The sequence below is a fragment of the Leguminivora glycinivorella genome, chromosome 6 (genome assembly GCF_023078275.1).
Source record: "Leguminivora glycinivorella isolate SPB_JAAS2020 chromosome 6, LegGlyc_1.1, whole genome shotgun sequence".
Classification (NCBI taxonomy): Eukaryota; Metazoa; Arthropoda; class Insecta; order Lepidoptera; family Tortricidae; genus Leguminivora; species Leguminivora glycinivorella.
The window spans coordinates 19,097,414-19,122,379 of NC_062976.1; the positions used below are offsets into that span (position 1 = coordinate 19,097,414).

Here is a 24,966-nt window from a genome sequence, read left to right on the forward strand (position 1 = left end):
CTCTAGAAACCAGACGGAAACTGTCGCGACGTTTCGCGAGTTACCTGGCAACACTACCAATTGAACGAAACAACCTCCATTCAAACCGGTAAGAACCTGTTTGTCACTTTATGGCGTGTTGAATTTAATTATGTAAATAATATTAGAGTCAGTGCTCATCGAAGGCTGAGTCATCAGGGAAAGCTAAGTGGTGTTTTATATCTCTAGGTTAAAAGAGGAGTGGTTCTCCCAAACTTTCTGGTTCATTTCACTTATAACTTTGACTTCTCATGATGGACGATTATTGCTACATTATTACAAGCTTTATGATAATGATGATGTTTCTGTTATGGATAATATATTGAAATGAGTGTGGCATGGAGTTGTTACACGTTTATGCATATAAAAGGTATTTTTACTTAGCATGATTGCACCACAAAATGGCGTATATGGAGTGCGTCAAAAGGCAATCATGGCTCTTATTAAGTCAGCGCGGCCCCAAATAGTTTGGGACCAGGCATCGGGTAACTCTGATGCTGGTATGACCGCAACCAGAGGCTGGGGGCGCGGTCCAGCCTTGGTAATTGTGCTATCTATTTAATATGAGGAAAGTTATGAGTTTGGCTGGGGTTGGAGTCGCCCCCGGCCTTGGTAAGCGCCGGATGAGTTTGTTAGACCTGGCCGCTGACACCTGAAGGCCATGGGTTCACGCATCCTCTGGGAGGACCCCCAAGATGGTGATCACTGTAAGGGCCGTCAGGCATGTGTACAGATTAGCGCTACTCTGAGAGGGTTGACGAACCTTCATACACATTTTGGGTCCATAAAAGATATTTGTCAAACGCTGGCCACTAGTGTGGAGCGTTGTGACACCATGTAAGTGTATAGCTGTAAGTTTGTATACTGTGTCTAAGAAAATGTATGATTTGATAAAGATGGAATTGGTAATGTGCTTGATGAAAGAGATAACTGAGTGTCCTATGTGTTTTAATGTGCTGACAAAATTCACATTTATAAAAGTAATCATTGATGTGATAAAGAAGTTACTATTCATACCAAGATGAAAAGATATTATGAAGTAGTATCTTTGAGATACTTTACATGCCTATTTAATATATTTATATAATACAAAAGGAACAAATATGATGATGGTTAAAAGGAATGTAGAATTATGTTCATATCAGTAATTTACTTTGAACATATGAGTTGAGTCTGAGAACCTGTATTAGAAAGAATACAACATGAGATGAAACTTGTAATAATCCTTAAACAATACTGGATGTTATAGTGGAGAGATATCTTAGTGACTTTTAAGTCATAGTTACCCTTTTTTTATACAGGACTTGACATATCAACCACGCTGACCTGGCGTACCATCCGCGGAGACAACGGTTAGAGGAGGGCTCTGACAGCTCTCCATTTATGCCGTGTAGCTACTACCAACCACAGGTATGAATCAATCGTTTACTTGACTGACGTTCATACCGAGAGATTCATAATAATAGTATTATAGCAGATATAACCTTTGGAGATGAATTCAGGCAATGTTTAATTCCCTTTGTTCCGAACTTATTCCCCAGAGTTTGAAACAGAAACTGCTGCATATTATGCATTACCGCCAACTGTTTCACCATAGAGTAGATGACGCATCCGTGCTTGAGAGAATGGGGCTGCAAGTGCCAAGAGCGAATGTGGTGGTTGGCATGCCGGGCGCGGTGCCGGCGCGGCGGCGGCGGCGCCTGTTCGCGGCGGCCGGCGCACCGCTCGAGCCCGAGCTGCTCTTAACCGCATCATGTTGGAGACAGACGATATTGACATATTTGCTGATAGTGTTGGTGTGTTTTACAGAAAACTCTTAAGGTTCATAGACTCTACACTCCTTAGGTGATTAATGTAATAACCATAGTTTAACTTTTAAGTGTGTTTGCTTTTATTTATGTCAATTTAACATGTACATAATTATATTACCACATAAGTGCTTTGGTGAAATACTGTTAACTTTTGTGTATTTTTAATAAATAAATAAATAAATAAATAAATAAAAAAACGTGAAAAAAGTCCCAGAATCGGGCCCCTTTTGCTATACTCTGACCGCCCCTGTCTATACTACTGTAATGTTTGACGTTATCACGTTAAACTACCGTCCGTAAACCGACTTTACAGACAACCAATTTTTTTAGTATTTTAATTTTCTCTGTACTAAACAAAATATTTTTAGATATTAATAAAATAAAATAATTGAGGAAAAAATATCTGTAGAAAAAAATAAAAAAGCTCTCATCAGGATTTGAACCCGGGACCTCTTGCTCTGTAGGCGGGGTCACTACCGAGAAGTCTAAGAGATTGTCAAACCGTTATGCACCTGCGATTGCAGCGCCACCTATCTTTTCTTTATATGTGCACTTCTGATACATAAAGAGGTTGCTCCTTTATCTCTATTCTTCATGGTCGGGGCAAAGTCTGGGCTGAATATGTCCTTATGTTGGTACTATCGTTTATCGTATAGTTTACATGACGTTGTCATATTCTGTGGTTCGTGGAGCAAGGGCGGAACTTGCGATTTGGCATTTCATATTATTTTTAGTCTGTCTATTACAAAAATGGCTGCAAACCGTCGCAAGCAAGACGACAAGAATTTAGAAATTTTACGTGAACTTATATCTATTAATGGAAACAAATATTGTTTAGATTGCAACCAAAGAGGACCCACGTACGTTAATGTTACAATCGGTTCGTTCGTTTGTTCAAAATGTTCGGGAATGCTGTAAGTATTATTTTGTGCGTTATTGTGTTGTTGCTTTTGTGCTAGAAATTAGATCAACAAACAGATAATTTGAACCTCACGATTTTTTTGCAGACGTGGTCTGACGCCTCCCCATCGAGTAAAGTCGATCTCAATGGCCACATTTACCCCGGAAGAGATAGAATTTATAAAAGTGAGAGGAAATGATTATTGTAGACGCGTTTGGTTAGGCCTATACGAGGGTGAAAGTGTGAACTTTACTGATGAACAAAGTGTGAAAGACTTTATGTCGGACAAATACGAGAAGAAACGTTACTATCTTGATCAACCGCTGAATAATACGGTTACGAACGGAAGTTTATCATCGAAGAGTAAGTCAAAAGCTAAAAACGGAAGTTCAGGAGCGAGCTCAGCCCAGCTGATATCAATAGCGAGCCCGACACCGAAGTCGACAGTTAACAATAACACGCTCGTGAGTGCCCCGAAAGTGGGAAATAGCTTTTTCTCTGGGAGCAATGATGTCAGTATGAAGATAGCCCGGCCAGTGCACAGTACACCACAGCCCAGCCCGCTCGCGGCGCCGCCCGTGGCCCCTGCTCCAGTACCTGAGTAAGTCATATTCTTACAGATTTACACTAATATTCCTTTTTTGTATGCAGTTATTTAATGCTTATATTTTTTGTTACAGTTTTCCTGTTGATTTTTCAACTGCAAATATTTATAACAGTAGCCAGTTTAATAATAATGTAAACAACAATTATGTGCCTGCCCCATCCACCACTACAGGCTTTGCAGCTTTCACTGCTCCATCGTCTACTGCTAGTGAGTTTATTTTTATTTTAAGTACACTAGCTTATCTTAACCCCTTTCTGGATTTCATTCTCCTATTAAATGATGTTCAAAATAATTATTCTGTAATACATTTGAATGAAAAAATCAATGACTTTTCCAGATGATCGCTATGCAGCATTAGCAGATTTAGATCATGCACTGAGACAGCAAAACATGAAGACAATGGGTAAGTCAAATAATCTTAAAAAATACTGTGTGAATAATGTGACCTTTTTGAGTTGTTTGTCTTATCCATTGGTATTTCACAGAGGAAGGAAACAATATAAATAGCAAGAATCCGTTCCAAAGTGCACCAACCAATGACTTCTTTGGCAGCAAAAACCCTTTCTTCAATGGGAGTTGGAGTGCTGCCCCGGCACCTGTGCCTGTCAATCCCTTTATGGTAAGCATATTCTACGCTTTCTTCTATGGACTTTTCTTAAGTTGGGTTTTTACAAACAAATCTAGTACTAAAACTATAATGGGGTATTTTTAATAGGAATTGTAGAGCCTTGCTGATTTAATTCTGTTTTAAAATATTATTCTGGTAGCCACTTTTGCCTTTCTGACTTAAAGAGACAAAAAGACAGTTGTCTGACCATATCATAATTAAGATGATAACATTATTTATATCATTGTTTATTATATAAAGTTCATCATAGGGCTTTGTGTTCTTATTTTAGATCACAGATAATAATAATTAAGAACATGTACTTTATTGCATGCTAATAATATTATGAAGTAATAATGAATCAATTCAACTGTCACTAATGTCAGGGTACAGGAAGATATAAATATGAACATTTGCAATTGTTGTTGTATATATCATACTAGTACATACAAAAGTGCGGAATACTTGACAGGCCTTATCATCTGGAGGAAGTTGTAGTATTTTTGCATAACAGTTCACAGAACTTCTTATCAGCATACTTATATTTTGCAGTTTTATTTTCATAGACATTCCAGTGATTCATAACAATGTTTCTTTTAAATGGTGAATCATTATTATATGGGATTTATATACGAAATTAATTTGGGTTTTCCCTGAGTAGCTTAGTCACCTAATTTTATTTGAGAAGTTATTCTAATCTAAGAAAATGTTTTTATTTTCCAGCCATCATCTAACTCTGGGAACTATGTTAATTCAAAGAATCCCTTTCTTTGAAGATGTGGTCCATGTTTTGGAGATAAAGAACAAATGTATGCAACAAAAAGCACAAAATAGCTACAAATTTATTATAGTATACATTTTTGAATAAGTATATTATGTTTTTACAAATTTCTCGGTGATATTATATTGGCATTGCAACTATTTATCAGTCTTAGATTAATGTGCTTAATTTTAGCAACGGAAGTGCCTCTTAATGCCTTAAAAAGTTGTAAATTTCTCATTTTATATTAGGCAAGTCCATGTCGTGAAAGTATTGTATTGGTATGTCTGCTTTAGTTTAGATCAATCAATCAGGGAATCTGAGTGTGAGCGTGTTGCGAGGCAACTTGCTGTGTCCAATTTATTCAATTTGAATTGTCTATTATATGGTTAGGAAATGCTCAGTAGGGCCTTATTCGGGTGGACTGGGGCTAGTTTTTGTAGGTCGTGACAATTATGTACCTACGTATATTGTATACGATGACGCATTTTGCGACGCTCTGATGATCTTATCACACCTAATTTGCAGTTTTCGTGGTAAAATCGTTTTCTCGACAAATACTTATTCGAGATACCTATATTGAAATAAATAGGTAGTTCGTAAGGTTATACAACTAGGTATTCCAAAGCATTATATTGATGTACTATGAATTAATTCGGATTAATCTTTTTGTTAGGTTTATCTTTTATCTCAATGCTGTTATTGCAAGAAAGAAGTGCATAATAGATATACGTAAACATAAACAAGTGAGGCAGTCCGTGCCTATTTCACTTAAGTTTTTTTTTAAATTCTTACATTGAATAACAATAGACTTGCTCTTGTACAATAGATAACATTATCACAACATTCGTATGTTTGAGTGTTTGAATGCTAATTTGTTCAACATATAATTTAAAAACCCAATCTAGTCCGATTATGAATGAAATTGTGTTCTGATTACCATTTATGAAGTAGTAACAGCTTCACAGTAGTTGTAGCTACGTTGGCGTTAATATCCGTTTTGTTAAATTTATCAGTTATAATAACGCAACTTACTGTGGCATAATCACCTAAGCATTATATTTCGTTATAGTGAAGAGATAAACATATCTAGGATACTTATTTCCAGTCATTGCATCATATTACCAATAATGCAGTAAGTTAGACTACTAAACGAGATTAGTATTTAGATTAGGCAACAAGCTGTGTGATGAGTCATCGGACGCGCGGTGCGGCAGCGGCCTTATGTCCATAGTGCCTGCCGTGAGGACGGGAGCTTATATTGTACCTAATGTTACGGTTTCCATCCAATTCAACGCATCAAATGTACACATGTTAATCCTAGATAGAGGTGATATTAATTAAGGATACGTAGCCGACAAGTAGGCAGTGACCAAACATTTCCACACAAAGTATTTTAGTCTTGTAACTTTAATTATCTGGATGGATTGTTTATTTACACAACATTTATGAAGTTTTAGAGGCTTAACATTGTTATTATTTTTTATCAATTTGTTTCCTGATTAATGTGTACGTGTTTATTATCATGAATGGTTTCAAATCCGACTACGCCATCTTATCTAGAATTATATATTTCTATTGTATAGCAAGTATTGATTACTTTTACTGGTTAAAAAAAACCATGACAAAGTAGGATATGTGTTTTTGTAAGATTCATTTTTATGTCATGATTTCTGACTTCATTTATAAATTATTGTATGTTTGGTACTTGACGCCTAATCATATAAGTACCAGCTGCAATAGTTCTATCTCTCATCACATCTAATGATAATTTGTTTCATCTAATGCATATCTGAAGCTGGATTTTCATTGACAGACTGTAGAGTAGGTATTATGTACGGCCACGTACTTTAATTGTTATCCACTTCTAGTTCATTTTATAGTGGACAAGCCATAGCTTAACTATGAAGTAACAAAATGATTGTGGCCTCTAAATGGCTCAACAATTAAAGTCATTGACTGTACATATTTACTTTTATCTACTACGATCAGTTAAACTGATTGTATTGTAGCTTACAGCTGTCCATAGCCGGCTAAAACAAGCTCTCAAATCTTGTGCTTGATCTGGTCTGTGATTTAAATCAGTAACTTTTTTTATCCTAATCATTTAATAGCGAACAATCTTTACTTATCAATGCACTACTATTTATTAATTAGTTATTAAATTAACGTATTGTTTTTTTATTTGAGCACCAAGATCTGTTATGTTGTATTAATGGTGTAAAAAATAAACTTATTTTTTTTAACAAACAATTCTTTTATTTGATCATTTCATTAACTGCCTTTAGACGGTTCAAGACTTTGCTTCGCTTACAATACTTCGATATGCCTTGTATGACATAATTCACCAAGTCCCACAATGTAACGAAATCGCAAATTTTTGATCAGTCCAAAAGGAGCTTTATTCGAGAAGCTTAACATTATCAGTCTATTTACATCTCCGGGCACGAGGCGGCCGGTCACATCTTGTACTTGGTGTTCCGGCGGGTGAACATGGGCGTGGAGAAGTTGTCCGGCGTCACGTTGGGGCTGGGCAGCGGCGTCTTGTCGGCCGCGGACACGGCGGACGTGTTCTTGATCACTTCGGGCAGCTCTTCGTGCGAGCAGTGCGGCTGCGATGAGGATGGGGATGCTACTAGTCTTTTCTCGGATATTGTTTTTAGTAGGTTTTTACCAGCTTCTTTGGTCTGGAACAAAAATAAATACCTAATAAGCACTAAGTTATCAGATATATCGACGCAGTCAAAGCCCTAATATTGGCGACTGGAGTTCAGTTGTGTTTGTGTGCGTTGCATCAACTTTCGACAGGCATGCATCTCATGCTAAACAAATAAAATTGACATTGGATTAAGGAGAAACACTTGCATGACAGGGATTTAGCATATCTTAAAAAAGATAAATGTGATAATGATAACAATCGATAGGTAGGATTAAATTGATTTGTTTTACAAGTATTCAATTTATAACATATTATCCTTTTAAAGCTTTTCCCAAGCAATCAAATAGATAAGTTTTAGTGACTAATTTGAAGGTAGATAAGATTTTCGTAAAAAATCCAAATTGATGTACGAGAGTAGTATCCTATCGCGTCGGTGCGTCCTTTTCTCACTTACAAACTTGGTAGAACGTGACGGGTATAAGTAGTGATAAATGATAAAGAGGCTACCATGCTGAGACCTCTCAGCATGGTGGTGGTCTCTGATTCGATTTAACATTATAAAGTTTTTGTAATATATTGCTTACACTTACAGTATCGTGTAGCGCTGGTAGCCCAGCGGTAAGTACGTGCGACTTTCGTTCCAGAGGTCGCGGGTTCGAACCATCGAACACGGGCTTGCACCAATGAGTTTTTCATTTGATATTTGCCAGTCGCTTTTCGGTGAAGGAAAACATCGTGAGGAAACCGGACTAATTCCAATAAGGTTTAGTTTACCCTTCGGGTTGGAAGGTCAGATGGCAGTCGCTTTCGTAAAAACTAGTGCGCTAAATCTTGGGATTAGTTGTCAAAGCGGACCCCAGGCTCCCATGAGCCGTGGCAAATGCCAGGATAACGCAAGGAGGATGATGACTTACAGTATCGTGTTCTAAGCACTTGTACGCGTAATGCGAGGCGTGGTCGAGTAGTGAGAATCGCAAGTAGTAGTGGGCCAGGTATCTCATGGCTGGTGGCAGCTCTTTGCTGCCCGCGTTCGCCGGGTCCTGACACGCCGCTGTGTAAGCCGCTGCTGCGCTGTTCGGCATGTTTGACTTCTCGTACAGTCTGCGAAATTTATTTATTTAGGTACTTTTTTGGGGAAAAATGGGCTTGAAGTTTTAAAGTTAGGGTTGAATTTAAATTATTTGCTGACCCGATTGAAGGAACCGAGGGGTAGTTACTCGCCCAGCGGTGAGCTATCAATATTGTCGTGTCTCTTTTATTTGCATGGGAGTGTTTATCTTTTGTTCGTTTTATAGCCGATAGCTCATAGCTTACTAGCTCACGGTGGGACCAGTGCCTAAGCCCTTCGTATCGTGGATGCAAAACGCAGTTATGTATGAATCATTAAAAAATAAATATAATCCTTATCACGCATTGCGTGAGGTTAATGCAAATTTTAATGTAATATTATGAATGCCGGCGTGATTAATAGAGCACGGTATTATTATCGCTTTGAATGTCAATGACAGATAAAACTGTATTAAGCTGCGAAATTAAACGTATTTCGTAATTTTATCAGCTGTAGATTTCAATTACCACGACTTAGGGCCAGTTGCATTAAACACAGTTAACAAACACATCATCGTCACGCGGCAGAGGTCTATGGAACTTCTCATATAATAACATTTAGCGAACGTTTTGACAGTGACAGACGGTTTCGTCACAGTATAATAGAGTATTATCATACAGTATGGCCACTCCCGCTCCCTGCTGAAAGTGCCGCCCACCCCCTCTCGGTTACCTCACAGTTACCGCCTGTCAAAAACGCGAACAGTCGACCTGTCATATGTCACTCATATGACCATAGTACGCGTTCACCTACACGAGCTTAGACTGTGTGCTAGGAACGCGCCTCTTTCATATATTTAATCGCCAGTGTCCGAGGTGTGGTTTCGTGCAACCGACCATTATACTTACTTTGCTAACTTAAATAGCGCCATCCCTTCAATATCGCCCGTGCTATGAGCTTTATAGTAGCATTTCAGAGCATTAGGTATCTTATCCATCTTCTCATAGGCCTCTCCGAGAGACACGAGCATTCTCGAGTCATCCGGCTTCAACTGTGCCGCCCTTGAGTAGTAATAGATGCAGTAGCCGTTGAGACCGAGGATTTCGTAAGCCTGACCCAGACCGTTCCACGCGCGGTAATCGTTGCGATCCACATCTGAAATAATATGGCCTAGATTAGATTCTTATGAGAAGCCTTGTGTAGCACAGTAATGTGTAAATTGGTATCCAATTTGAATGCAGGCTAATATGGATAGTGATAATTTGGATCGTATTGTGCTAGCGTTAAACATGCAAATTATATACAACCTGTACACAATATTGATCAGTACAAGAATGGATGCATTACACATTACCGATTATTGTGGCATTCTTAAGCAAAAGATACCACGTAACGTGTACGTAATTCTATTCTATTCTACTTAACCTGTTACTGTTAGAGCGTCGTTATGCGTAATTCGTATTCGTTATTTGTAATTTCGTCCTTATGATAAAAAATTGCCATAGACCGAGACGCGGGGAAGAGAGGCAGGCCTTTGCCCAGCAGTGAGACACAGCAGGGTGAGCAGGGTAACAAAGAAATAATAAAATATGGTGAGTTGCAAGGTACCTTTTACTTGGCAACTGCATAAATTAGGAACGTAGCTAATGTATCATACATACAAATTAAGAGAACCAATAAAAATCATTGAGTCATGAATGCTTTGTGGAACTCCATATTTAATTACAAGATAATAATTATCGTTATTATGCTTTTGATTATAATGCATCTGTTATTAGCTAACTGCGCTTCTGAATTTAGTAATGAGGTAATTAAGTAATTCAACACAGATTAAATGAGGACAATAGGTGTTTATAGATTACATTCTATCTATAGAGTAAGTATTACGTAATAAGCATGTTTATTTTGTATGTTTTAGATATTAAACCGCTTAACGTGTTATTATAACTCTTTCTTTCACTGCATACATGAAATCGTACATATTATCACTCGAGATTTCCGGGATTTAAGGATTTCATACTGAGAAGTGATGGGGTAGTTTTCTGCCAGCGTCGCATAGTTTGATGACTCGGTCGAGTCTTAAGGCGAGGTATGAACTCTTCCAAATTGTTGAAAGGGTTAACTCATTACTGCCACACATATTTACTGCCCGCCTGGTGGGCGTTCGGCCGTTCGTGGACTTTGCATGAACAACTCATCAGGGTTGTCGCTATAACAATCGGTTCCTGGAGTAATGCGCCATTTTTTGTGTGTCTTTAAATATGAAACAAAGAAAACAACTCAAACAAATTAAATCTATTAATCATACTTACCAATAGCCTGCCTATAGCACTGTATAGCTGCGTTAGAGTTCTGCAGCTCTATGAACTCGTGGCCCATGAGAATCCACGCAGACAAGTATTGTGGGTCCAGCGACAACGCTCTCTGGAAGTAGATTACTGCCTTCTGGTGTTCGCTCCGCAAACTGTAGTAGTTTCCTGTAATACAATAGTGGTGTGAGCCGCTTGATTTCAACAATTTCGCGACCAAACACTCCGCCTGGTGGGCACTAGTGAACTTTGCTCAGATTCCGGATAACCCGCTGGGCGCGTTCTCATTTTTCTCGCCATACAGGCGGTTATAAATTACGACCGGTTTCTGACGTGTGAAGCTCGTATAAATCGGAAATCGTAATAGGACAGATATATATAAGAAGAAGAAACTGACTGATTGACTGACTGACATATCAACGCATAGCTGAAACCAATCGTCCTAGAGATTCTAAATTTGGTACGTAGGTTCCTTATAAGGTGTTAGAGGAGCACTAAGAAAGGATTTTTCAAAATTCACACCCTAAGTCCGTTTTCACATTATCCGATCCGATATCGGATGTCGGAAGGATTTCAATGCAAAATATCCAAGATGGCGTATGTAATATATGGAGCATCGATCCTACATCCGATACCGGATCGGATAATGTGAAAACGCACTAAGGCGTTGAAATGGGGGTCCAAAGTTCAACGTTTGAATAAAATTACTTTTATAGTACGCGGGCGAAGCCGCGGGGAAAAGCTAGTATTTCATAAGAGTGCTGAGGGAATTCATCAGTGTTAGAGGTTTGTATCTAATTAAGCGACATATATCTAGGTGGTCTTCACGTTGAACGAAGTTGCCGCAGTTCGAGCGGGTCATCGCTAATCTACATCGGTAGATATAGATAATAACCACATATAATTGTAAGTATTACTATCCTCTTGCCGCCCAATGTACATTCAGTTGTATATATAGTCCTCCACATCGATTTCGATGACGGTGACCTAGAGCAGTCAAGATTTTTCCCTCTTGTGAGCTCTTATGTGGCTAGCCAGGCCAAACTTGCTCTTAAAAATTCGATCACACTCACGGCAGTACAGTTGACCAGCCGTGTTGTATGTATACACGTAGGAGGGCTTAGGTCTTTCCTTACGTAATTGGCGTTTTGTGTCTAATGTCGTGAGGCGATTTTCCTCAAATAATTTGATGGATTCGAAGATGGTAGACCGCCAAGATGACCGGTTAACAGCGAGCTCCTCCCAACGTGCAGGATCGATAGCACACGCATTCAGGTGACGTTTCAGCACGTCCTTATAGCGAAGATGCTGACCGCCGTGCTTCCGCTTACCCTCTGCTAATTCTGAGTAGAAAGTAGCTTTAGGTAAGCGGCGATCGTCCATTCGGAGAACATGCCCACACCACCTGCCACATTCAGATGTACATTTGGTTTCAATGGAATTTTAACTTTCATGTAAGCGAATAAAGTAGCATTCCTTCTGTTTTTTAGAAGAAATTAAACTCAACTCAATTTCAAATACCACTAGAATCAAAATTCTCTAACAAAAATTTTGTATGGTGGGCGTTACGACTAGATTTATCGAAAAAAATCAAAAGATATTTCAAAAAAATCTTTAAAATCGAGGTTCCGCTCTCGACTCTTTCCTCCTTCAAAACTTAATCAATCGGAACGAAATTTGAGAATCTGAATAACAATGAAATAGTCTATGTCGGACCGTTTAGCTTTTTTTGGTTAATTGTTACAAATCTTGAGTAACACACCTTTTTTTGCGCCACAATGAAAAAGGCCGTTTTTGGAAATTTTTGATTGGCTCTAGAGTCTTTAAAAAGCAGAATATCAAAAAAATCAAAACGGTCCGACACAGATAAAAATAATAACAATCTGTGTTGAAAAAAATCATTGCTCTATCTTCAAAAACCAGGGAGGAAATAGTGGAGAGCGTTTGTATGGAGAATTCACCCCTACGCCGTGTCTTGCGTGGGCGACGCCGTCGCGTCTCATACTTCCATATCGATAAGATTTGATTTCGTATGCGTCGCATCGCCGTCGCGCGATCATCGCGCGACCGTCGCCCACGCAAGCCACGGCGTTACCGTATCGTCTTAATACCCCTGTACAGTCTAAAAAGAGTAGAAATTCAAAAGTGGCAACATTGTAGTGTCATCTCTTTCAAATCAATATGTTTGAGAAAACAGGACGAAACTACGATGTTGCCACTTTTTAATATCTACTCTCTTTAACCCCCGACGCAAAAACGACGGGGTGTTATAAGTTTGACGTGTTTGTCTGTCTGTGGCATCGTAGCTCCCGAACGGATGAACCAATTTAGATTTAGTTTTTTTTGTTTGAAAGCTGAGTTAGTCGGGAGTGTTCTTCTTAGCCATGTTTCATGAAAATCGGTCCACTATGTCGCGGTCGGGGGTTTTTCAAAATTTTAATTTTTGGTCAGACTTGCAGTATGAGGCGGCTAAACTACGACACTGTCTAGACTAAATACAAGATATTATTCATGTAAACATAAACAAGTGTGACGCAATTAGTCTAGTTCAATAAGAGGTGACAGTATGGTGTTATCCGGGGTTATGAATGTGACCCTCGCCTCAATTATGATCTCATGTTATCAGATGTAATTGGTTCAGGATCAATAAATACCTACCTACGCACGTTGAAAATGAACAGTGCGAATATTTACGACCGACGAGACGATAGCTTAATTGATGATATTGATACTGAATAACTAGGTTAGAGTAAGTCCGCCTTCACATCATCCGATCCGATATCGGTAGGATTTCAATAGAAAAAATCCAAGATGGCGCCTATAATGTATGGGATATCGGATAGGAGAATGTAAAAACGCACTAAGGGCCATTGCACACCATGTTTTTCATGCCACGAAAACGTTTGGATCGATACAAGCGCGCATGTTTTGTCTTTGGGGTAAAAATATGCGTCTACGGCGTTCTAATAAAATGCGGTGTGCATGGGTCTTAACTACGTCAGAGTCATCGATAGGCTGTTTTTGCGGGGGTTGATCCCCCTCATGTCACCCTGGGACTTTTTCTCATCTGTCCCTACTTCTTGAGTAACAATTGAGAAAAAAATCTCAACAATCCATTTGTTTTACCACCAATGCATTTAGCTTTTTATTTTTCTGACAACTTTATTCTGAAATTAATTTTTAACAAGCAGAAACGTCCGCTAACGATTCTAACGCTCAATTGGTTAAGAGCAATGCACGGATTGCAGAGGATGCGGATTCAAGTCCCGCCGGAAGCGTTAATTTTTCAATTTTTTCCTATAATATAAAAATGTTTATTGTGAAATATTAAATAGTTTTGAAAGTAAAAAGCCTTGAAACTATAACTTGAATATTTTAATTGCATGTGTTGAATATTGTTTGCTGATTTTGCTGGAGTATGGCTTTATAGTTAGGCTAAGATTATTGTACTTGCAAAACGTAGCTCAGATACCTTTTTTTTTTTTTTTTTTTTTTTTTTTTTTTTGGGAATGGCAGCCTCGAGGGCCTTTGCCAAAGTCAGTTGAGGCGTTTTTAGTTATTCGGGTATTAACAGGAATGCCAACAGCAAGTTATAAATAAGAAATACGGAATTATGAAGAACTATTATCTCCTGTTTTGTTATTAGGATATATATATATATATATATATGTATAATTATAATTTAATGTTATTATGACTGATAAAATGACATAAAATGGAAATGAACGGTGTAAAGACTAATCGAAGTAAAGATGTGATATTCGTCGGGCGAGGTATAAATGGAGGGAGCAAATCGTACAAAGAAGAGGTTAATTTGTTACATTCAAAAAATATGTGATCTAGATTACCCTCATCCAATCCACATTCACACACCGACGTATCCTTAATACGACGTTTACATAATAATACCGGGTAACACGCATGACCCAAACGTAACCTGCAAATAGTAGAAGTAACTTTCTTATTAGCATTACGATATCGAAAAAACCAGGGTTTTACGGGGATTCTTTCTTGAATTTCGGGGTAATGTGATTTTATGGATTGGCTAGATCGAGACCACTCAACAAGCCATGCATCATTAAGACTATCTTTAGCTATCGAGAGTAAATCATGTGTATAAGACCTAAATGATGAAAGACATCCATTGATTATTGCATCCTTAGCGCTCCGATCGACCATTTCATTTCCTGGAATTCCAGCGTGACTAGGTATCCAAACTAATACAACCATGATACCTTTATGAAAAAGCGACAACAAGAGGCGTTTTATCTCTAAAATAACCGGGAATTTCATTTTAGATCTAAACTGATTGGCTAAAATAGCCTGCAAAGTGCTTTTAGAGTCAGTGAATATGACACATTTATTTAAATTATGAGATTCTATATATTTAAGAGATTCCAAGATAGCTACTGCTTCACCTGTGAAGATAGACGAGTAAGTAGGTAATTTAAAATTCAGGATAACATTAAACCTAGGAATCCACACAGCAGATCCTACATAACCATGAACCGACAATCGGGAAGCATCTGTGTAAATGGTGACCCAGTTGGGCCAATACTCAGCGATAGCTTTATTTAACTGTGAGAGTGGAGCCGTCGTATTTTTATCAATTCCAATGTGAAGTAATATAATGGGTTTAAATATGATTGCATTATAAGGGGTTTCAAAGATTGGATTACGAATACACTGAAAAACGGGACAAGGGAGGTGAGTAAATTTGAGATAACTTTTTATTAAACAAGGAGGATCTTTGTGAGACCAGAACTTAGATGATTTAATTAACTCAGAAAGAACATGCAGTTTTGAAAGGAGAGGATGAGCAGACGATTGCATTATTTTAAAGAGGAATCTATCTGAGAGGTACTGTCTTCTTAAATGAAGAGGTGGATCAACACATTCAACTTGAAGGGCTATAATAGGAGAAGATTGCATTGCACCAATAACAATACGAAGGCTTTTGGATTGAATTTTGTCCAAAGAGTTTAATGCAACTTTATTACAAGGTTCAAGGAGAAAAGACCCGTAATCAAGATTACTACGCACTAGCGCATTATAAACTAATTTTTGACAGTAAGGATGTGAACCCCACCAGACACCAGAAAGGGAGCGTATAATGTTAATACTCTTCTCACACTTTTTAACTGTATAATTAATATGATGGATTCCAGTAAGCTTTGTATCAAAAATTAAACCTAGAAATTTAACTTTATCTGACTGAGGAATTGGAATTCCGTTACAAGCGATTGTAAAATCTGGAATACGTAACTTACGGGTAAAAGGAACAACTGTACTCTTAGTAATAGAGAGGGATAACCCATGATCTTCTAGCCAAATATGTAGATAACTTAAAGCTGAATTAAGTAAAGGAACCACATCTAGGATATTGGGAGCTGAAGCATACAAACATATATCATCCGCATACTGTAACACATTACAAAACGAATTAACTGAAAGTTCTAAATCATAAGTATAAATACTGTACAACAGTGGACTTAAGACCGAACCCTGGGGAAGTCCCTTCCATACTAACCTAGGAGAAAGACATATATTTTTTGAACTAACAAGAATGGATCTACATAAAAGATAATTTATTGTAAAATTTACAAGCCTTTCTGGAAAGTGTAAATCATGTAGCTTTTGCCTAAGACGAGGGAGAAGTACATTATCATAGGCAGATGCTACATCCAAAAAGACCCCCACCACGGAATGGCATTCGGAAAATGCAATTCGAATGTCAGTTGAAAATATGGCAAGACTATCCAACGTGCCGAGACCTTTGCGGAAACCAAACTGACTTTTAGGCAACAATCCTCTGCTCTCCGCCAACCATTCCAATCGGTTTTTTATAAGATGCTCAAGAATTTTAGCCAACGTTGATGAAAGAGCAATAGGACGATACCCAGATGGATCGTTGCTTAACTTTCCTGGCTTAAGTATAGGAACTATAATCTGAGTCTTCCAATCATCTGGAGGAATGCCTGATAAGAATATTTTATTAAGAATTTCCAAAAAGAACTGTTTTGAATCTGGACTGGCATGCAAGATGAAGGAATAAGGAATTCCATCCACACCAGGAGAGGAGTCCTTAAGATGACTAATGGCCGTCAAAAATTCTTCATAAGAAAAAGGTTCATCAAATTGATTATTTGAAGTGGACTGTAGAGAAGGGAGAACAGGTGAAACTTCTTCCAGAATAGGAACCGAGGGAGGAGCAAGCTTATCTGCAAATGGTTCGACCCACTCCGAAGGATCGTTTGATTGCACTTTTGATTCGGATGCAAAAGCACCGCGAAATCGGTTCAACTTTCTCCATACTGAGGAAGACGAAGTAGACGGAGAAAGACTTTCACAGAACGATTGCCATCCTTTTTGTTTTTTAACTAAGAGAAATTTAGAACAATCATCAGCAATCTTTAAGTAATTATCGTAGTTCTCCCTAGAAAAATTTAATGTTAGTAATTGCTCTGCACTTTTCCGTTTTCCTACAGCTTCAGAACATTCCGAGTCCCACCACGGAGGATAAGGAGTTTTCCTAGGACACTGTCTCTTTTGTGGAATAGAGCCATTAGCTGCTAAGATAATCGCATTCTTAAATTTGTTGTATCTAGCAGCAGCGTCCTCGTTACCATGATCATAAATTCGAGCAATTTCATTATCCAACAATAAACTGTACATAGGCCAGTCAGCCTTTGCTGTTTGGTATTTAAATCTAGGAGAGAAAGAAATAGAAGGCACAGGATCAGGGAAAGATAACAGGACAGGAAAATGGTCACTTCCAAAAGAATATGGAAGAACACGCCACGAGAGTCTAGATGAAAGTGAAGAAGAAGAAACAGAAATATCCACAGCGCTACTAGGATTCTGTGAAAAAGACACACGTCTTGTAGGGGAGCCATCATTAAGAACACATAAATTCAGAGAGTCAAATAGATGTAGAAAATGATGAGAAACAGAGTCACAATGATGAGAACCCCAAGACGTATGGTGAACATTAAAGTCACCAAGTATTACTAAAGGGGAAGGAACTGATGATAAGATATGCAAAAGTTCAGGAATCATAGCAGGGTGTGGATCAGGAATATAAACTGAGAGAAATGAAATGTTATTCACCCTCACAGCCACCACATTCAAGTAGTTACTATGAGAGGGAATAAGAAGTTGAGAAAATTTTACGGACCGTGCAACTAAGATAGCTGCACCACCATGCCCATCATTCCTGTCATCACGAAGACATGCGAAGCCCGGAACTCTAAAAATAGAACCAGGCTTCAACCATGTCTCCTGAACAGCAAAAAGAAATGGGTTAAATTTATTAACAAGATAAGCTATATCAGATTTTTTATTACGGATGCTGCGACAGTTCCATTGAACTATCGTGGTTAGAGCCATTATCTGAGAAAAATAGAGATATGAGATTAAATAACTTTTGACGCATGATGTTCGGTTCAACAGAGTTCGAATTGTTAACGACAATATCAACGAGAGAAAATACGAATTTAATTAAATTATCGTTTTTATTAACATGTTCATTGTTTAATGCACATCCATTAGGTTGCGAAGATACAGGTTCCCTAACAATGTAGTCATGGGCCCTCCTGTCGAAACCAGGGCTGGGCACAGATGGAGGTTTACGCGGCAAAAAAACAGTTTTGCGGTAAGATTGAGATATATTTTGATTGGAAGACGCACCAGGAACAGAAGTCGAATGTTGAGATACAGAAATACCATCAGACTGAACAACAGGGGAAGGAGAAAGAGAAACATCAGCAAATGATTTTCGTACATTTGGGTAACGGGCAGCAGCTTCCAGATAGGGCAAATTTTCCTGAGACATGGCTAATTTTATGTTACGTTGTCTATGATGCTCTGGGCAAATTTGATTTGTAGCACAGTGGTCCCCTGAACAAAATAGGCAAGTAAAGGTAGATTTATTACACGTTGCTCCTTCATGGTCTCCTGCGCATTTAAAACAACGAGATTTTGAACGGCACTGGACCTGAACATGTCCAAAACGACAGCAATTATTGCATTGGATTGTAGGATACAAATAGCACTCAACTGGAAGGCTATTATAAAAACAGTATACATGTGGCGGCAATGAACGGCCAGAAAATGTTACCACCGCAGACTGAGTAGGAATCCACTGAGGGACATTATTTTCACCAATGACCTTCCTACTCAATCGGCGAGCCTTAATTACTCGCCCAAAACCAGTAGGCACTTGAATGTTATTCACTACCTCCTCCATTGTCCAATCTGTTGCCAAATTCCGAATAATACCCATCCTCGTAAGATAGAATGACGGTATAATAGCCGAATAATTTGCTCTCGCTAACGCCGGATGCAACAAGCAATCGTTTGCATGCTGAGCAGAATCGAATTCAACCGAGAATCGATTACGGCCAATTCGCTTGACTCCATCCTTCACTACCCCGGAAATATTATTTTTAAATAAAAAATGTCCGAAGTTAATCGCTTTTAAAACAACGCCTGAGGCAGGGTCATTAACATTTTTTTGGATATGCAAAACAAATGGAGCAATATCAGTATCCGAGAATTTACTTCTTACAGTTTCAAAATCTGGGTGCGTGTATGTGGACTGGATAGAATCAGACGGTTGATTCATAGGGGCCTTTTTGATATTAGAATTTTCGACATTTAAAGTTATGTCAGCCCCACGTTTCAAAGAACGCGTTACACCACCATTATAAACGCCTGCATTATTTACTCCACCGCTTAAAGATACCGGCGAAGTATCCATGGCATCAACATCAAAAATGCCCCCGCCAGGGTCCGGCGGGTCGTTACTCATTTTTGAAAACTATAAAAACTTACCCTATATACAGGATCTAATAAATATATTATGATAACTAGATAGAATTAATGAAAAACTAAATAAATTATACAACAAAACAGGTCTGAAACAAAATAAAACAATTAATTAATTTAAATTTCCCGGACTTGCTACCAACAAAACCAAGATGGCGAACCCGAAATCCTCAGATACCTTATCTAATCGTATTTTCTCAGAAATGTCATGCTAGTTCAGTCAATGTCAGTACTCCTTGTACTGAGACTGACAGAAATAGAATGACATGTTAGTGGTTCCTACGTTTCCGTAAAAATATGAAGGAAAAACATTTCACACTACATCTCTATATCTTTGTTTTCCTACAAAATACAAATAGAGCGCGAATTGTAATGAATGATTTATTCATTTAAAATAAAAACCGGCCAAGAGCGTGTCGGGCCACGCTCAGTGTAGGGTTCCGTAGTTTTCCGTATTTTTCTCAAAAACTACTGAACCTATCAAGTTCAAAATAATTTTCCTAGAAAGTTTTTATAAAGTTCTACTTTTGTGATTTTTTTCATATTTTTTAAACATATGGTTCAAAAGTTAGAGGGGGGGGGGACGCACTTTTTTTCCTTTAGGAGCGATTATTTCCGAAAATATTAATATTATCAAAAAACGACCTTAGTAAACCCTTATTCATTTTTAAATACCTATCCAACAATATATCACACGTTGGGGTTGGAATGAAAAAAAATATCAGCCCCCACTTTACATGTAGGGGGGGTACCCTAATAAAACATTTTTTTCCATTTTTTATTTTTGCACTTTGTTGGCGTGATTGATATACATATTGGTACCAAATTTCAGCTTTCTAGTGCTTACGGTTACTGAGATTATCCGCGGACGGACGGACGGACGGACGGACGGACGGACGGACGGACGGACAGACAGACATGGCGAAACTATAAGGGTTCCTAGTTGACTACGGAACCCTAAAAAGGGTGTTATAATGTGGGTTTTGATACTGACCGATTACACAGCAGGTCTCCACTCTGTACTTGTCAATGGAGACTGCGCGCTGTGCGAGGTGTGCCAGCTCCATACGCCGCTCTTTCAGGTACAGAAGGTGAGAGTACACGTCCCAGTTGTCCAGTCGGTAAGGGTCGATCTGACAAAGCTCTCGGAATAGACCTAGAGATGAATCCACATCTGGAAGAGACAATTTGGTTAGGCAAATTGAACATATTGACACACAATTTATTTAATTATGTGTCAGTTGGAACATAGGCTGCAAGGGTACTTTGCTGACTCAATTAATTGTTTAATTTTTTTTTTTATTATTATAAACTGGCCAGCAATTGACCTTAGTCGCACCTGATGAAAAGTGACGACAAGGCCGAGGTTGTAGCTCACTGGTTCAGTGATAGCCTATTCACTCTTGACTTGAATACACCCAGATTGTATTCGCCCGGGAATACACATAAATTAACCCCTTGTATGTTCCTGCCAATTTTGATCATTTAATAAGTAACCTTGACTGAATTCAAATTCCCTCCATGATCCATCTCTAAGCATACGAGTGGTTTGTTATTTTCACATCAACAAAAAAACCTAGTTAAGGAATAGGATTTGAACTACAAACTATTTTATTAATTTCCCGTGTGGTGACGGGTTAAGAATTTCACCACCCCCTTTCTTCCCGTGGGTGTCGTAGAAGTCGACTGTGGGATATGGGTTTAATTGTGGTGTAGGCGAGAGGCTGGCAACCAGTCACTGCAATGTGACAATTTGGATTTCTTTCAACCCTGTTTGCCAAGAGTGGCACTGAAACTTAGTAGTTCATGTGCTCTGCCTACCCCTTTATGGGATACAGGCGTGATTATATGTATGTATGTATAAAAACTAATCTTGCACATAACCTTGATGATCACGAGTCACTTTCAGAACTTTTTAAAAACAGAACCATTGTACTGGGCACTATTGAAAGAACTACGTAAGGATTATATAAATAGGCAAATTTCAAATAGTAGTGACAATATGTGTCGTAGTGTTTGGCGAGTAATTGCTGACGAAACATGCAGGAAAAACAAGACTGGGAACCGCGCAATAGACATACTGATAAGCCGGTCGGAGGGCGAGTGCGAGAGTGCGCGCGCATCTGCCGCTGCATCGCTACTGAACCAGTATTACGTTAACGCCAACGTAAACAATTTTAAACCATGCAGTGCAACTGCTTGCGAATATTTGAGTGATTATCTGGACAAAACACCTCCTACACTTGTTTTTACTGAATTCACCTTAAGTGAAATGATTGAGTCTATAAATAAAATAAAACGAAAATCTTCGAAAGACATTAACGATATGTCAACTCAAATTCTTGATTGTTTATCGCCTGTGGTTGTATCGCTCATTCTATCTTTGTTTAATGAGTGCGCAACCGCTGGTGTATACCCTGATGTTTTAAAGCTAATAAAAATACAACCGATTTACAAGGGGAAAGGTGAACAAGACGCACCCAAATCATATCGCCCGATATCCCTAGTGCCTATCATCTCAAAAGTTTTTGAACACCTAATTAGCGTGAGACTGATGAAACACATACATTCAAATAGCTTGTTAAATAGTCAACAATATGCATACCAGCCGGGAAGGTCAACGACGGACGCTGCGCGGGACGTCGTGTCGCGAGTGCTGCGTCACCTCGAGGACGCCCGACAGGTCGCTGCCATCTTCTGCGATCTGTCGCGCGCCTTCGAGATGATTGACCACTCTCTCCTCCTAACTAAATTATCTCGGTATGGTGTAAGCGGCGTTTTTCATCAGACAATTGCATCTTTTTTAAATAACCGACAACAATGCACGTTTGTCCACAATTCCAGGTCCAACCTAGAGTCAGTAGGTGATTGTGCGGTTCCACAGGGATCAATTGCTGGTAACAACCTATTTTTGATCCTTGTTAACGACATCACGAGCGCCTGCCCTGGCTCAGAATATATAATGTTCGCTGACGATACGTGCGTCATTGTCCATGCTGATGATTTCGAAACTTTAAAAATAAAACTTAATTATGTAATGAATCAACTAGTCAAATGGTTTAAAGCTAATGGAATGATATTAAATTTGGATAAAACGAACATCGTTCACTTTCAGTTAAGAAACACAATTAAAACAAAATTAAACATAGTTCTCAATGACACCCTTATTCCTCAGGTTGATACAGTTAAATATCTCGGTTTTGAAATCGATGCCGGGCTGACATGGGGCCCCCACATCCAGTCGACTTGCGATAGACTGGCCTCTGCCTGCTATGCGCTGTCCAGGTTAGCGCCCAGTCTGACTACTGAAAATCTCAAAATGGCGTATTACGGTTATTTCCATTCGATCCTTACACAGGGTGTTGATCTCTGGGGCACTGCTGCAGACCGGGATAGGGCGTTCAGGATGCAAAAACGCGCCCTCCGTATAATCGATGGTAAACCAACTGACCACCCAGCAAAATTGTTATTTAAAAAACATAACATACTAACTTTACCTAGTATATTTGTTTTGTCGGCTTGTATGTACGTCAGAACAAATATAAATATGTATAAAACTAGTGCACCTATACATACTCACGACCTGCCCCCGCAGACCTCCCCTTCTACTTGTTCCGATGCGCCGGCTTGCTAAATCACGACGGTCACTTGGTGTAATCGGACCAAGGCTTTATAATTCACTTCCGTCTAAATTAAAGGACTCGAAAAGTGACTCAATTTTTAAAAAAGACCTTAAACTATTACTCATTAGTCATGCTTGCTACTCGATTGAAGAATTTATGTGTATAATAACAACCAAGGATCGTTGACCCAAAATTGCACTAAAAAAAAGAGCAAATAATTGTGTTATATTAATGATATTTAAATTTTAATTGTGTAAATTATTCTAAATTTTGTATATTATTTTTGACTTGTAAAATGTACTTTTATTTTATCAATAAATTCTGTATTCTGTATTCTGTATTCTATGTATATTCAAATATCTTACCCCTTCTATCATGATGAGCAATAGCCATCTGTGCTATAACATAAGTACTCTTCTCAAACCCCGCAGCAGCCAGCGCCATGTACCCTTCCAGTGCCTGTTCCGACAGCTTCAGGTCCACAAAAGCATGTGCGGCAAAGAAATACATCATCCAATGCTTCGGTAACTGCAATGAGTCCAGTGCATCATATTCATTGGCTAGGCCTGCTAGCTCAACCCAGGCACACCAGAGGATTGGAACTGCTGAGACTGCGGCCTGCAGTGCTGTCACAGCCTGGCTCCGGAGATCAAGCTTCTTTAATACTACACCTTGTAAGTATAGTAAGTATCCATCTAGGTTGTTACGGTTTGCCTGGAATGAAAGATAAACAAGTGAATAAATAGTCTGTACAGTTATTTATTTATATGTCACAGAGGCAAATAATAGCTTACCCTTTCAGAGTTCTGCTAACAACATGTTACTGATAAAAAGTTGCAAGAATCCAAGCAAGATCTGGTATTATCTGGGAGTACAACTTTGTGGTCCAGACTTGAAGAATAAGTGGCATATAATGATATCTATTGGTGGTAATATGATTGTTGGTAAATTCTGATATAGCGAGAGGATAGATAAGTAAACACATCATACCTTAAAAAAGGACAGCAAATCCAGCAACACCTGGGTGGATTCAGTGTTCTCAGCGCCGGTGTCTGTCGCGTTATCCAGGCGTTTCTTCTCACTCGACATGTATTGTGCGTACCGATGCAGAAACACACACTTTTGACTCGTGCAGTTCTCCAAGAAATGTGCCGCCCTGTCATACTCTTGACAATCAAAATAACTTTTCGCTAATAAATAAGACTCCTTCTCCTCCACTATGATTCCGTCATCATAACCCCCGGGTGGCTCTTCTATAGTAACTTTATGATCTTTTAATGCAAAATTTAGTTCTGCGAGCCATTTAGTCGTCTGTGACAAACCCCGAGCTGAGCATTCACGTATTCCGTGTAATATATCCTTTCTGACCTGATCCAGGTCTATTGGGATATCTCCTTTAGGATTCATCGTTAGCGGCATGTTTATAATCTTAAGAAAACGCAAAAATTCGCAAACAATGAAAACACATCAAGCACCGGCAACTAACGAAACTAATGTCACTGTCAAGATGTCGAATCAACGTCAATCTTGAAAAAGCTGTCAATATTTTCGGTTTAGAAATGTTTAAAAAAAAAGGCTTGTTATGTTGGTACATTGTTTTTTACTTTAAAGTAACCTATAGCTAACATTAATTCTTATACGCAGGTCATCACTCATCGGGTTTTCTTATCTATATTCCACTGGTCGGTATGTTCGAGACACATTATAAAACGTTGAATTGGTGCTGCAATATCTTTGAACCAATAAACTGAATACTCTATTATGTTAATTGATTTAAAAAAAAATTAAACGTCA

General features: G+C 38.6%; 2 protein-coding genes across 2 annotated transcripts; one reads left to right on the forward strand and one right to left on the reverse strand.

Annotated features, from left to right (window-relative positions):
- Window positions 1–2,447: 2,447 nt before the first annotated feature.
- On the forward strand, window positions 2,448–6,954 carry LOC125226861 (arf-GAP domain and FG repeat-containing protein 1). Its single transcript, XM_048131001.1, has 6 exons — window positions 2,448–2,743; window positions 2,837–3,331; window positions 3,411–3,544; window positions 3,675–3,740; window positions 3,823–3,956; window positions 4,668–6,954. The coding sequence occupies exons 1-6, from the start codon at window positions 2,451–2,453 to the stop codon at window positions 4,716–4,718; spliced, it is 1,173 nt and encodes a 390-aa protein (XP_047986958.1). The 5' UTR covers window positions 2,448–2,450; the 3' UTR covers window positions 4,719–6,954.
- A 16-nt stretch (window positions 6,955–6,970) lies between these two features.
- Window positions 6,971–24,853, reverse strand: LOC125226860 (cell division cycle protein 23 homolog). Its single transcript, XM_048131000.1, has 7 exons — window positions 24,163–24,853; window positions 23,538–23,886; window positions 20,544–20,723; window positions 10,724–10,888; window positions 9,320–9,566; window positions 8,278–8,464; window positions 6,971–7,391 (listed from the first exon to the last, which is right to left on the reverse strand). The coding sequence occupies exons 1-7, from the start codon at window positions 24,589–24,591 to the stop codon at window positions 7,164–7,166; spliced, it is 1,785 nt and encodes a 594-aa protein (XP_047986957.1). The 5' UTR covers window positions 24,592–24,853; the 3' UTR covers window positions 6,971–7,163.
- Window positions 24,854–24,966: the final 113 nt, after the last annotated feature.

What these genes read in the sequence shown, in the direction of transcription:
- LOC125226860 (XM_048131000.1), bottom strand. Translation starts at nt 24,591, where the DNA reads ATGCCGCTAACGATGAATCCTAAAGGAGATATCCCAATAGACCTGGAT. An exon ending in GGAGACCTGCTGTGTAATCG is followed by an intron (nt 10,889 to 20,543) that starts GTCAGTATCAAA and finishes ATTGTATTACAG; the next exon opens with GAAACTACTACAGTTTGCGG. An exon ending in GCGCTATTTAAGTTAGCAAA is followed by an intron (nt 8,465 to 9,319) that starts GTAAGTATAATG and finishes TAAATTTCGCAG; the next exon opens with ACTGTACGAGAAGTCAAACA.
- LOC125226861 (XM_048131001.1), top strand. Translation starts at nt 2,451, where the DNA reads ATGTCCTTATGTTGGTACTATCGTTTATCGTATAGTTTACATGACGTT. An exon ending in TGCTCCATCGTCTACTGCTA is followed by an intron (nt 3,545 to 3,674) that starts GTGAGTTTATTT and finishes TGACTTTTCCAG; the next exon opens with ATGATCGCTATGCAGCATTA. An exon ending in TGCCTGTCAATCCCTTTATG is followed by an intron (nt 3,957 to 4,667) that starts GTAAGCATATTC and finishes TTTATTTTCCAG; the next exon opens with CCATCATCTAACTCTGGGAA.